The sequence below is a fragment of the Taudactylus pleione genome, unplaced genomic scaffold (assembly GCF_031769625.1).
Source record: "Taudactylus pleione unplaced genomic scaffold, aTauple2 ptg000336l, whole genome shotgun sequence".
NCBI classification, from domain to species: Eukaryota; Metazoa; Chordata; class Amphibia; order Anura; family Myobatrachidae; genus Taudactylus; species Taudactylus pleione.
This window is the reverse complement of record NW_028284737.1, coordinates 3327933-3342074: the sequence shown is the minus strand read 5'-3', so window position 1 is coordinate 3342074 and position 14142 is coordinate 3327933. Positions and strand designations below refer to the sequence as shown.

The 14142-nt window shown below is 38.1% G+C and overlaps 1 protein-coding gene across 1 annotated transcript; it reads left to right on the top strand.

The window, feature by feature from the left end:
* The first annotated feature begins 1072 nt into the window (after positions 1–1072).
* Positions 1073–10181, top strand: OTP (orthopedia homeobox). The gene is made up of 3 exons (XM_088443878.1): positions 1073–1247; positions 2041–2447; positions 8392–10181. The coding sequence occupies exons 1-3, from the start codon at positions 1211–1213 to the stop codon at positions 8905–8907; spliced, it is 960 nt and encodes a 319-aa protein (XP_088300004.1). The 5' UTR covers positions 1073–1210; the 3' UTR covers positions 8908–10181.
* The last annotated feature ends 3961 nt before the right edge of the window (positions 10182–14142 follow it).

Sequence of the window (14142 nt, the reverse complement as noted above, 5' to 3'; positions counted from 1 at the left end):
CGTAATGCATCATACAGAGCTATACGAAATTTGAACCTCTAAAGGCCCTTAACTCTTGAAAATCATATGGTGATAACGGTGCAGGTTTTGTAAACATTGCAAAAATCGAATTTCGTAGTTATATTGTTTATAGATCAGAGATAGTTACCTTTCCATCGTCCGGGGAAAAAATGATGCCACGCTCTGCCAATTTACAGGTGGCAGGGGGCAGCACACGGGAGAAAAGGGTGTTCTGTTAACGCATGGAAACTTTCATCATAAAAATAACGTGCACTATATTTTATATATATTTTTAATATATGAAGCCGGCCCCATCTATCGAACGTCTGTATCAATAGTGACTTTCTATGGGAGGCTGGTTGTAGAAGCGGCGGGTAAATGATGCGCTAAATTTTATCTATCAACGTTTATTTAACCCTACAGGAGCCTAATTGTTAACAATGACAAAACGAGAGCACTTAAAGACGAATATTACAAAACGGTTTCACTTAAACACCAATCAAAACAAACAATCATAATTATAATTTAAAAAAACAAAAACGAAAAAAAAGCATCGATTAAAGACGGTCAAATACAAAAATATATGATATACAGATAATTAAGCTAAAATAAATAAAATTATAATAATAATAATAATAATAATGATAATAATAATTGCAATTTTTATTTTGAAATGAGTGCCATGATTTCGTATGATTGACTTTGTGTATGATTTTTAAACGTGATTTCGTACATGGGAGTGCAGTTATAGACGGCAAAATTCGTAGTCCAGTAATTGTTGGCAATGGCATTAGTGCCAGGTCCCTGCCACTGGCACTTGCCTACTAAGCACAGTAAAGGAGGAATATAGCATGTGATAAGGCACTAGGGATAAGGATCCATTGAGAGAGACACGAAGCTCCTGCCCCCTGCACTCACACTCAGCCTGTAGCTGCAGCAGGGGGACTTGCTCTGGCAGCGTTGCCGGTGACATTTGCAGCTCTCTCTGTGATTGGCTGGCAGTGGCAGCCGCTCAGCAGCTCACCCAGGCGCTAAGCACCTCCCCGCCTCTCTAAAGGACATTATAATGCAGGGGACCCCCTTTTTAAGCACAAACCGAATTTTCTTTCATTTAGCCTATCTATATCTATCTATCTATTTTTATTTTTTAAATCGTTAACCAGCCGGCAGGATTTGGGGGGGACAGGCTTTCGCCCTGGAGCGGTGCGCGATGCTGTCTCACGCCGACCTCCTGGACGCCCGACTCGGTGAGTCTGTGACACCATCTCTCCTCCCAGGGAAGCGTCAATTTGTGCCTGATTCCGCCTTAATGCACTCTAAATGGGCTAATTCCTTCCAAAGTAATTGTGTAGTATTAAACTTTAATTTGATTTAACTGCAAGTCTTATAATACATGTAATCTGGGCATCTAAGGAAGAGAGAGATGTCATTATATTTAGCCAGAAATAACTATTTACTTGCTTCTGTGAAATGATCTGTTTGCCTATCTGTGGATTTGTCTTCTTTGATTTTTTTTCCCCTTGCGTGAGAGTGACTGGTAGATAGGAGCTTAGCTCTGGTGCTTGCAGGAGTAGACTACCAGGAGATGACTGCCAGGGGTAGGCGGCCTTAGGGCAGAATAGGAAACTTAGTTTGTGGAGTTTGTAGAGCTCTTGTTTCCTCCAGTGCCAGCAGAAAGCATGGTGATGCAGGGAGGCTACACAATTCAGTGTGCCAGGCAAAGGTAACCCTCAGACAGACAGAAGTGCCCAGTGTTCATGCTGGCACTGATAGAAGCCTGATTTCCTTATAGAGGATTGGAATTGCAAAACGAATCTTAAAGTTCATTATGTAAAAGTGGGGTCACACTGTGGGTGGTGAGTGTGAACGATGCATTGGCACAGATGGGTGATGATATGGCACATGGTACCATGCAATAAAGTAGTGGGCATGATATGAAATAAATATATATGATGCTCTATATAGAGGACAGTGATGTATATATGTGAGTGTGATGTCCTGTCAGGAGGCCAGGCTGACCTCTCCGTTCCCCCTGCACAGGGATGAAGGACGCGGCGGAGCTGCTAGGGCACCGTGAGGCGGTCAAGTGCCGCCTCGGAGTGGGGGGCTCGGACTCGGTGCACCCGGGGGACCTGGCCAGCAGCGCAGACCAAGTGGAGGGCACGACGCTGCTGCCCGGGGAGGACATCACCAGCGTGGGATCCAACCAGTCCTCCCTGGCCGTCAGCTCCAAGGACCCGGACAAGCAGCAACAGCAGAACTCCAACCAGTCCGGCCAGCAGCAGGGCCAGAGCCAGGGGCAGCAGAAGCAGAAGAGGCACCGGACTCGCTTCACCCCGGCGCAGCTCAACGAGCTGGAGCGCAGCTTCGCCAAGACCCACTACCCGGACATCTTCATGCGGGAAGAGCTGGCACTGAGGATCGGCCTCACGGAGTCCAGGGTGCAGGTAAGAAACTGCCAGACACTCAGTGTCCATCTATGTATCATTACAGCCACCCAGTGCCCATCTCACAGTATGTCTTTCCACCCAGTGCCCATCTCACAGTATGTGTCTTTCCACCCAGTGCCCATCTCACAGTATGAGTAATTCCACCTAGTGCCCATCTCACAGTATGTGGCATTTCAGTAACCAAGTGCCCATGTCCCATAGTATACAGTATGTGCCTTTACAGCCACACGGTGCCCATCTCACCCTCAATGCTATATGTGTGATTACACAAAGCAAAATACTGCTAGAAATTGCACTGCTAAATATCTGTTTTGTCTAACAAATGCTATATGGCATCAATGAACATTATGCTGTATGCTCTAAAATAACATACTTATGTGAAAATAATACAAATGGTAATTAACGCAGCAGAGTATATATATATATATATATATATATATATATATATAGATACACATATACCCACACACGCATATATTATACGTAATTGTATAAACATATAGAGGATCATTTGTCAAATACAAGCAGAAACAGAGCTCACGAGCCAGATATACTACAGCGTAAAACGGCACAATGTAATGGGTACTATGTAATGGGTATTATTATGTAATGGGTATTATGCACAGGTGAACTTTAACACTTGCCGCATACCTGTAATACTCTTGTAACTAAAAAATCAGTTTCGATAAAGTGCGCTGTCCAAGGTCCTGAAAGTCTATCATCATTAGTGCTATTCGTGGGTCTATCTAATAATACAGTATGATTACACTGTTTTGTCAATGCAAACATTCGTTGCTTTATTATTCATTATTATAATTACTACTAATAATAATAACAACAACACAATATCAATATTATTGTTATTAACTCGTTTTTAAAGTCAGTTAACAGAAGTATTACGAATTCACTATAATTTATTACGAATGAAAAACAATTAATGCAATTTATCCTAAAGTAATGTTAGTAAATTGACGGTAATGTACAATACAATAACTGGGTGATAATTACAATCCTCAAGTAATAAACGCTTTACAATTGTATAAAGTAAGATTATTTTAATATTCCGTTAACAATAGATTTACATTTTGGCGTGTCATGAGAGCAGCTATGCAATAGTCAGAAATATCAGTTTATCTACTTTCAATTATTTTTATCTTTAGATGATTGTCAACACGATATTTGTTTATTGTTAAATTGACACATTTATTAAAAGAAAAACAATCTCCATATGGCAAAATACTGAATGAACTGAACTAATAACTAATTTAGAAAACGAAATAATTCAGGAATTATTATAGTATTTTAACAGAACAAGAATTAAAATAGCATTTCAGGCCGATTAGCACTGTCTCGTTTAGGATATGCAAAATATATGCTCCTTACGATTTAATGTTTAATTTGCATAAACACGAAATTTACATGTAAAGATGATTGCTCTGTGTTCCTTTATGGGTTATGTTATAGTGTATTCCATTGAACAGATGGCCTCGCATTTCCTTGCAGTGAATAAGACATGAACGGCCCAATTTCTTGTAACTCCTGTAAATGGAGGAAGAAAAAAAGTTTCGAGTTCTAAGAAAATGATACAGTGTTATTAGGGGCAGATTATATACCATGGGCACATTAAAAATAATAATACAGAGATTTATTCTCCAGGCAACCCGACTCGGAGCCTGCCAAAGTCTGCTTTGCCAGCTATAAAAGCCATTCAGTTTATAGCTCTCCATTATTAGAAACCAATTCCAGTATTATTTATAACCCGGGATGGCTTATTAGGCAGCAATGCGAAAATCATGCAAATGATGCGATCAGATGCAATATAATAAGCATAATCATTAGTCTCTCGCAAGGAATAATTAACTTTCAATATTTTATTTACATAAAAAACATATCAGTGGGAAAATAAAATAAAAGTTCTGCACGTTCATATTTTCCATTTCACAATATTTATATGCTGGATGGAATTCATGTTTGCTAGCTGTGTTTGTCTCAATAATATATATTTCATCTCAAATAATAGTATGTATAAACATGTGAGTATGTGCGTCCACTCATACATATGCGTGATGGGTATTTATTTATATACATATATATATATATGTATGTATATATGTATATATATATATATATATATATATATATATATATATATGTGTGTGTGTGTGTGTTCTTTAGTATAGTACTTATATATGTGTGTATGGGAAGTAATATATACACATATATGTATGACACATAAGTGTACTTGTGCATATATGTGTGCAGTGCAGGTATATATTGCACATAAATTCGTGTGTTTGTGTGCGATAAACATGTGTTTGTGTGCACCTATACATCCTATACATATATGTATGAGTTATATATATATATATATATATATATATAGAAATATGTGTGTTTGGGGGAGCTTATTATTTTTATATATACATATATATATATATATATATATATATATATGTGTGTGTGTGTGTGTGTGTGTGTGTGTGTGTGTGTATACTTTTGTGTTTTTGTGTGCATTTTTATTACACTTTTGTAATGTATTTTATTCTTATGACACCCCCCGCCCCCCATAAAACACACTGATATAGATTTTTCCTGTACAGAAGCCTCAGCCTCTCCCTATGAAATGGTCCTGTCAGCTGACACATCTTAATAGGGGACATGCCGAGGATTTTTCTGGTTTTATAATGGAATGGAGAAATTGCATGTTCTCCTTCTCCCGGCACTATTAACGTATAATGAATTCGGCCCCGAGTTCACGGATGGCTGATCGAAATGAACCTCAGATCCCAGCTTTAATACAACTCTCCAGATTTCCTACCAAATCTTCACATTAATCATCTCCAAGAGTGAGATTGCAATGAGGTCTTCATAAAGGTTGTCTCTGGAAAAAGCAAAAAAAATGCAATCCCTTTTCCTTCTCAGGCCTGTCTCCCCAGCGCAATCACCAGTCCATTTACAGTGCAGGTATTAAACGGGTAATATATTTCCAAATACCTTTACAGTATGTCTGTATTATAGCAATATGAGCACCCCCCTCCTTCCCTCCAGTGCAAGCAGGATTCCCTCCTGTCACTTTGCTCCTAGAGATTATCTGTGGCCAGATGTAGCCAAAAATTGCGTACCCCAAAAAGCTGATAAAATTATTTAAACCTCCTGTTCCCAGACATCACAGGCAACATGGCCAGCAGTCTGCGCATGCGCCCATCTCCTGCTGTATATACAAAGGAATGTCTCCTATTTCCAGCACTCCACATAATACTCAAGCTATAGCCATTTGCACTGATGTTTAATGTCTTTGCTATCAGCCCTGATGGATGTGCTGTAGGGCGCTAGTAAACCATGACACATAAAATGATATTTTGTGTCTGCAATTCTAGTCATCCTCCCAGCATAATGGAGCAAACATTCTCTATTATTCATGTAATGTTTACATCCTTAATAGCGCCTAGATGTCTCCAATAATTCCTTCTTTTCTTGCCTTCAGTGTGTGTCATTAAATACAGTAATAGCAACACAATGACAAAATTACACTAGATATTCTGTCTGAGCCAGATGTTAGCCAGTAACACATTCTACCCAATGCTTTTGTCTACTCATTACGATAACCAAAGCGCAATTAATATGTTATTACTAGAACAAATAGTCCCCCACCCCCTTCCTCCTTTATTTCTACCATCGTAAACTCATCTAACTTCAGTCAGGTCTGATACGGTTAATATTTTCTTTTGTTGCTTAAATCCCTTTTTATGTCCACTGACAGTGCACAATATGACACTTTCTTTATAAGGCGCTAACACATTACACAGCGCTGTACTTTCTGGGGATCCTTACACAGATACATTACAAACAATATATCGTTATAATAATCTTAAAGGGTTCTTGTCTGTATTATGAAGCATACACACGGTCACATAAGACGTCCAAATAATATCAGGGACCTCCATATCATTTAAGTCCACAGCAATATGCAGCTTTCCCGAAATCGACAACACCTTTGTATCGATTTAAGCGATATAAATGGCTATTTATTATTTGCAAAGCAATCTAGATTAAATAGAAATACAATACAATACACGTTCATATATAACACTTTTTAGGTTTCTGTCGTTCAAATATCGACATATTTTTCCTCTATTTTTAAACTTGATAATTAAAATATCAATTTAATAAAAAAAAAAAAAATCAGGGAGACGCTGAAACAATATGACATTCCAAAATGTGATCAAAGCAATTATTTCAACGGTAAAACAACTTTAAAAATCCAAAATATTTTTGTTTACCTTTCAAAATGGAAGTAATTCCGACAATTATGTTAAATGGTACAGCCCGGCCAGCTGACCTGAACCATTATTTACACAAATATTGGTAGATTTCAAAGTCCACTGATACTGAGATAGGAAGATCTCATATTGCAAAACTATTTTTAAGCCGGTATTTATGGTACGTCTGTGCTGTACATACGTTCCAGTGAAGCGTAGTTTTATTAATGATGGAGATATTACAAATATCAATTTCTACTTTCAAAGCCCTTAAGTAATTCAATCCAGTGCAGAAAATATTATCTCAAACTTGCTGAGCTGTCTGAGAAAGCTAGGTCGCGACACATTTAAAAGGTATTTAGTAATTTTAAACTTGTATATCTGTGTCACGAGTTCAGCATCCCTGGGAAAGACTGAAATATTCTTATACAATGGAATGGGATTAGTATCCTCATATCAAATCACAATGTCCAGGACAGGTCAAATGTATTCATGAGATCGCATTGGAGATAATTCTGTACGTGTGCCCTTGTTTGGAGATAATTCTGTACGTGTGCCCTTGTGGCCCCTAAATATATCACCCACCCCGGTGCCCATCACCAGTCTGTGGCCGCCCTTAGGAGGAGCCTGAACTGATGCTGTAGCAAATTACTAGAAGGTAATGCTATATATATATATATATATAAAATTTATGTCGATTGAAAAGATGAAAAGATACGTAAATGCCAACCACCATATTACACTCAGGACACTGCTGTAACGCTTTTTGATGTGATCAGATTAACAATATTTCGAATTGAGCCTTTTCTTGTCACACTAACAAGACTGAAACGAACTCCCTTCCAGACAGCTATTAAACATAATTCATAAATGTACTTATTTTCAAATTTAACAAGTCTAATGATTTACGAATGATTGCAGCAGTTCTCAATAAAATATTGAATGCTCTCACAATAGGAATAAAACTACTACAACATATACAGATTAAAATAATAACATATTACATAATATACCTCACACATGCTCACCGACCGGAGCCGTCCAGCTAAGGTATCGGATGAAATGACCAAAACCGGTGCTCAAATTTAACGTGTTAGTGAAACTATAATAAATATCGAAACCAAAACTGGATAAACATCAGCGATTTTTTACGATTATATTCTTTTCTATTTATTTACTAGCCGATATTTATATATTTTATTTTAACGTGCTTAAAGTTTCTTTTAAGAAATACATTTGTAGTTCTGCAATAGTAAATGTACACCTTTATATGATATGCCTGGTATATATTTCATAATCATGACGTAATATATTATTATTTAAAAAAAAAACAACACGAAATGTTTTCGTATTCTAATAGTGTAACAGTATAGTTATTTGTTGGTATGAGCACAAGTGTCATTCTGCATTCTATTGTTAGCTTTTTATTACAATGTAAGCAATTGCTCGGTAATGTGACAGAACAAATATTACAGAGCAGTGAGCTGAGTGCATAAAATAAAAATAAATAATGATAATAATAATAATAATAATAATAGTAGTACATAAATGGGACATTGGTAAGGTGGGAAACTGGGGTGATAGGCTATGAGGGTCCTAGTTGTTTCTGAAGCAAATGCAATGCCTATGATAGTACGTAGTGTGGTCTATACAATAGGACTGATGTCTCTTGTACCCCCTAGGTCTGGTTCCAGAACAGACGCGCCAAGTGGAAGAAGCGCAAGAAGACCACCAATGTGTTTCGCTCCCCTGGCACCCTCCTGCCCACCCCAGGATTGCCCCAGTTCCAATCAGCGGCCGCCGCAGCGGCGGCAGCAATGGGCGACAGCCTGTGCTCTTTCCACGCAAACGACACCCGCTGGGCCACGGCCGGAATGGGGGTCTCCCAGCTCCCCTTACCACCCTCCCTTGGAAGGCAGCAGGTCATGGCGCAATCTCTGTCTCAGTGCAGCCTGGCAGCCGGCCCCCCTCCCGGCTCCATGGGCTTGGCCAACATGGGCTCCAATGGCTCGGGGCTGCAGTCACACCTCTACCAGTCCGCCTTCCCTGGCATGGTGCCCACCTCGTTGCAGGGTCCCAACAACGGCTCCCCGCAGCTCTGCAGCTCCCCGGACAGCAGTGATGTGTGGAGGGGAACCAGCATTGCCTCCTTGCGCCGCAAAGCACTTGAGCACACAGTCTCCATGAGCTTTACTTAATGTCCAATGTTCTCCCTATTGTCCCCTTCTGCTCTACTCACCACCTTTTCTCCATCTTCCCATGGACTTCCCAGTTATGGAGTCTATAACTAAGCCATGGATCAGATAACTCTCTGTGACAGTGCCAAGACAGGGCAATGGTAAGGGGCAACTGATTAACCCAGTGCCTTCACACTGATGCCCATTCAGCAGTTGGCAACGGGATTTTTTGTCCCTCTTCACAAAATACCTTCAGGTCCCACAAGCATCATTAATATAAAATATCAACTGGCCAAGTCTATTTATGAACATATATATATATATATATATATATATATATATATATATACACACATACATACAAGTATACGTCTTTGACAGTCTCACATAAATTAACAAAGGATTTTGCAAACAAAGGTTATGGAAAATTAATATATACAGTACAGTAGGTGCAGTCCCCCTCCCCCCCACAAATATTGAATATGCTGCTGCTTACCAAATAAAATACTGGGATAACCTATCTGAAGACAGACTGTAAATAGGAGTAGTTTATCTGGCATGGAATTAGTTAAGTCCTCCAACTGGCCTCTATCCATCTCTTTCTATATTCATTATGTCCTAAACTCCCACCACCTCCCCAATGGGCTTACAAAAGAAATACATTTTCTAAGCACAATTATTCTTTCTAAAAAAAATAAAATTAAAAATAGATTGTACACAAATGGATTTCTTTTGTGAGAAGGTCATCTAAATCTACTTCTCTCATAGAAGAAAACGAGCCCGTTTTGATAAGCCTTTTTATTTAATACAGGTAAAAAATATTCAGACTTATTTCCTTTTTGTAGAGGCAAAAAGCACTTTTCTGATGATTAGTTGGCAGATTGCCTTTGTAGTCCTTTAGAGCATTGCTGATGCCACTTCTCCCTGCCAGCTCAGCAGGTGAGTGGCACCCACTGGGCACATGTAAATTCTCAAACCCTGGACTTTGTACAGAAAACTAATCAGCTTTTATGCATGTGCTGGTCAAAAAATGCGTACAGAGATCAGAGGCTATTTCTAAGAATTAACACAGAAGATGTGAGATAGGATGTTTTGTGTAGATAAAGCATTCTTGTTACATACTGGTCAGATTGTGATATGTTTTAACTTATTGTCTGTGCTTATTTATTGATTTTTCACTTTGTTTTTGTTTTTTTTCCTAAATGTTCAAGCGAATATGAAACTTATGATTTGAAATTTTCTTGACAAGTTTATATCAATTTAATGTAAATGGATAAATAAAATCATTTTCAGTACGTGAGCTGGAGAATGAGTCAGTATGTCGCATGTGATTGTCCTAACAATTTTAATTTAGAAAAAGTTACTATGCTTATAAAGAAGAGATATAACAATTATTTGCTTTGTTCAAAACTGGGATTTTGGTAAAACTAACTTTATCTCTTTACTTGGCCTCTAGGGGCACTGTTGATATTATTGGTTAATCATGCCCGGAACTCTGGGAGGTAGAGCGGCAGCGGAGGCTGATGGCGGCAGGCATTACCTTAGCAGTCACTCATTGACTGCGATAGTAAGGGTGGCTACGCCTATGCCCCTGGCGGGCGTCAGACTAGACGATGTCAGAGAGACTGTGGCTGTGCCCACAGGCCACACTTCCTGGGCAATAGCCATGCCATCCTGACCCTTGAGCCCCCCTCACTTCCCCCTTTATTCACTTGACATACCCATGGAGTTACAATAGGATATAGAATATTAGTTACCAGTTATTTTTCCAATGACCTTCAATATTTATTCCCCGACCCATCTCTAGCTCGCCCTCTCTCACTTGTTATACCTAATAAAAATAACTGTCTGTTTACTATTTGAATATAGGTAATGTAAGCTTTGATACTTGGGAAGGGGGAGAGGTATCAAACAGTTTAACGAGTGTAGAATTTGCCCATAGCAACCAAACAGTTTCTACTTATCAATTTATAGAGTGTATTTGATAAATGCTACATCAAAGCTGATTGGTTGCTATGGGCAACTTCTTCACTTGTCCACTTTTCCACTTGTTACATCTCTCTCCAATTGGGCGGAGTTCAATTCAAAGCGAATTGAATAGCGCCGGGAGTGAGCTCCCGGAGGTATTCAATCCAGTGCACTGTTATGTTGGAGAATGCCGGTTCTCGCAACTTAACCTGGGTGTTTAGGCGCGAGAAACCGGCATTCTCTGACTAAAGTGTCGAGAGCGCGGCTGTTACCGCCACACTAAGCAGAAAAACAGCTGCGCGCCCGGCACTTTTGTCAGATTTCTCCTCGCATCCCCAGGGGGGTGCGAGAAGAAATCCTTAGCCCGCCCAAACACCACGTTGAATTGAATAGCTTTGGGAGCTCCCTCCCGGGGTTATTCAACATCGCTTTGAATTGCATTCCCCACATAGTCTTACATCCAGCATACTGTAGATAATGTCAGAGATGAGGATAATGAGAGTTACTTACTAACATTGATCAAATGCACAAATCTTCTAAAGCAACTGAAACAACTAATCAGATATTTGCATTCATTCAGGCCAATTAGAACTCTAAGGAGGAGATGTAAAGAGAGCAAGTAAATAAGTTGCCCATAAAAACAGATTCCAGTTATCATTTAGCTAGTGCATTTTATAAAATGATAATTACAATCTGATTGGTTGCTATGGGCAATTTCACCTGTCTTTCTGCACTGATTAAAGGGAACTGCATATTGCTTGTTATGGTTATCGCAGATTTGCCCCTTTCAGCAACCTTAGAAAAATAATCAGCTTTGTCTCTCAATTAGTAGCAATCTGAAGCTCAATACTAACATTTATATCTGTGATATTTCTCTTATGATGCAAAAATCACCCTGAAAATTAGCTTGTGATTTCGGAATGGACACCTTTGTTTAAGATGTTTTTCTGCTAAGCATGTTCACCCAAAATAGTAGAACAATGGGGGTACCACATACTGGTCTATTGCAGCACTAACAGACCTTGAGCTCCACGCTCCATGATTCTTCTTGCTTACAGCACATATAGTATATTAAATAAGCAGTTGAAAAAAATGAAACATCACTACACAAAATAAAGTGGAACTGTGTTGTACAGCACTGCTATAAGCTGTGAGATCTAGCCTTATAATCAGGTTATTAGGAAACAGACTGGAACCATGAAGTGCTTCTCCTACCAAGGTTGGTTGTGTAGCAGGTCCTGTTTTTGGATACATACAGACAGACAGGTGAATAAAGCACAATAAGGACATTTTAATTTTGGAACAACTGCACCAGAAAATGGGATTGCATACGAAGCTTGGCAGTGTTGCATTTTATTTATTGTTTAAAAGTAATAAGGTACCAATGTGTGTATCCACCGGACTCTTTGGCACATGTGGCCCATGACAAGTTCATCCCATTTTCTTTTTATCGGTCATGGAAATTCCAAACAATGAGACATTTGTTTTGAAGGATATCTGTTATAGAATTCCCTATGTAATGCTTCAGTGTGGATACTGAAAAGGAAAAATATAATGAGAATAATTTAATAAATTAATGTGTTCAAGAAAAAAATGTCTAATGGCATTTTTCAACCAATCAATTTTTATTTTATTTTGTTTTTGGTAGTTGGACTTTAAGGCATGCATTTGTTTTAATTGCAAACATGTAAATATGTTTAGTAAAGACTTAAGGGACAGGGCTGAAGTAAACCCAAAGTTAAACCACAAATCCCAATCAAAATATAAATTAAGTAACCAATTAAAATTAAATCATAATTAAATTTAGATATTAATTATCTTTACCATATAGCATTGAAATTAAATTATTATAGTCATTGTGTCACTTTGTATACACCAACATTCTTTGGGTGTCTGTACTGTGGTTGTTTATTTAGGTTATTTCATCTACGTGTGATGAGAAAGTGCCATATAAAATATGCAATATTGTTCTACCTTTAGGTTGCAATTTTAAAAATATATTAAAACAAAAACAAATATTGAGTTTATCGCTAAATCAAAAATGAAAATTAGACAACAAAATAACAAAGTAATTTGTTCTATTAGCAATGGAAGCCGAATTCGCTGGTCTACGATAAGGTTACAAATAAGCCTCATTCTTGCTACTTTGAAAAGCCCTTTTGTTTTACCTATAGTGCTATGGCATTTAATTATTATTATGAGCTCATTGCTTCCTCTGTATTTTTTCCAAAATGTTTTCATATTACAACACAACTGTATTTGGTGTCAAATTAAAATATTGTGATAGATCAGACTTCATGACAAAAAATATCACGCCTCATTTTAGCTCTTTATATTACTTTGATTCAAAAACTATTCCCCACATCTTTAATTCTTATTCCTTCCTCAGTTTTGCACACCAATTACACTTAAAGTATTGTGACACCTTCATCCCGGTACTATGGCACATAATCTTGTCCTGCTACTCTGGTTGGGAATCATCACCCTATCTTATGACCAGTATTAACCTCTATCTCCTAATAATTATTAACTGCAGAAAAATAAAAATATATATTCAAACACACTAAAAATAAACAACATTTTGTCAGTTAACCAGGTGAAAAATATTGCTTTAAAATATGTTCTGCTAAGGTTGTTTATTTTATTTTTTTCCTATTAAAATAGAAAATATGCCACTTTATCTGAATTGAAAATGACAACAAGTACACAGTTGCTTTCTATCTGTGGGTAATTTGCTGTAAATAATGGGCAACTAGTCTAGTGTAATATTTTTGAAACACATTTTAGTGATTAAGGAATAAAGTTATAGTGTTCTCATGTTATCTGGATGCAACAAAACCACTTTTCCAAATCAACAGAGCTTCTCTCTTATGGCTGAATCTTAAAGTGGATTCTTCAACTGCCCATTATGGAAACAGAAATACTGTAACGTGGGCTAAAGCATTAGTCACAAGCATGGAGCTCATGAACTCAGTAGGAATTAGTGATGTTATTGATGTACAAATGGACAATAAAGAGTTGGAAGTAAAATGGGAATAAGTTATTGAAAATAAGTGTTCTGCAAAAAAAAGTTTATTTCCTCACATGATATGCCCGAGCCGCGTACACTTCTGCATAGACAGCATTATGCCACAATTTCATCATCATGAACCATACCTGCACCTTCCTATAGCAGGTGCAATATGACTAGTCTCGCCATCTCTCCAAATCAGCCAGTGTAGAGGGAAAGGGAATGTTTCATCAGCGGGGAGTTTATGGGCACTCAGAAACCCCCCTTGTGTGTGCCAG

What these genes read in the sequence shown, in the direction of transcription:
- OTP (XM_088443878.1), top strand. Translation starts at nt 1,211, where the DNA reads ATGCTGTCTCACGCCGACCTCCTGGACGCCCGACTCG. An exon ending in CCTCCTGGACGCCCGACTCG is followed by an intron (nt 1,248 to 2,040) that starts GTGAGTCTGTGA and finishes CCCCCTGCACAG; the next exon opens with GGATGAAGGACGCGGCGGAG. An exon ending in TCACGGAGTCCAGGGTGCAG is followed by an intron (nt 2,448 to 8,391) that starts GTAAGAAACTGC and finishes TGTACCCCCTAG; the next exon opens with GTCTGGTTCCAGAACAGACG.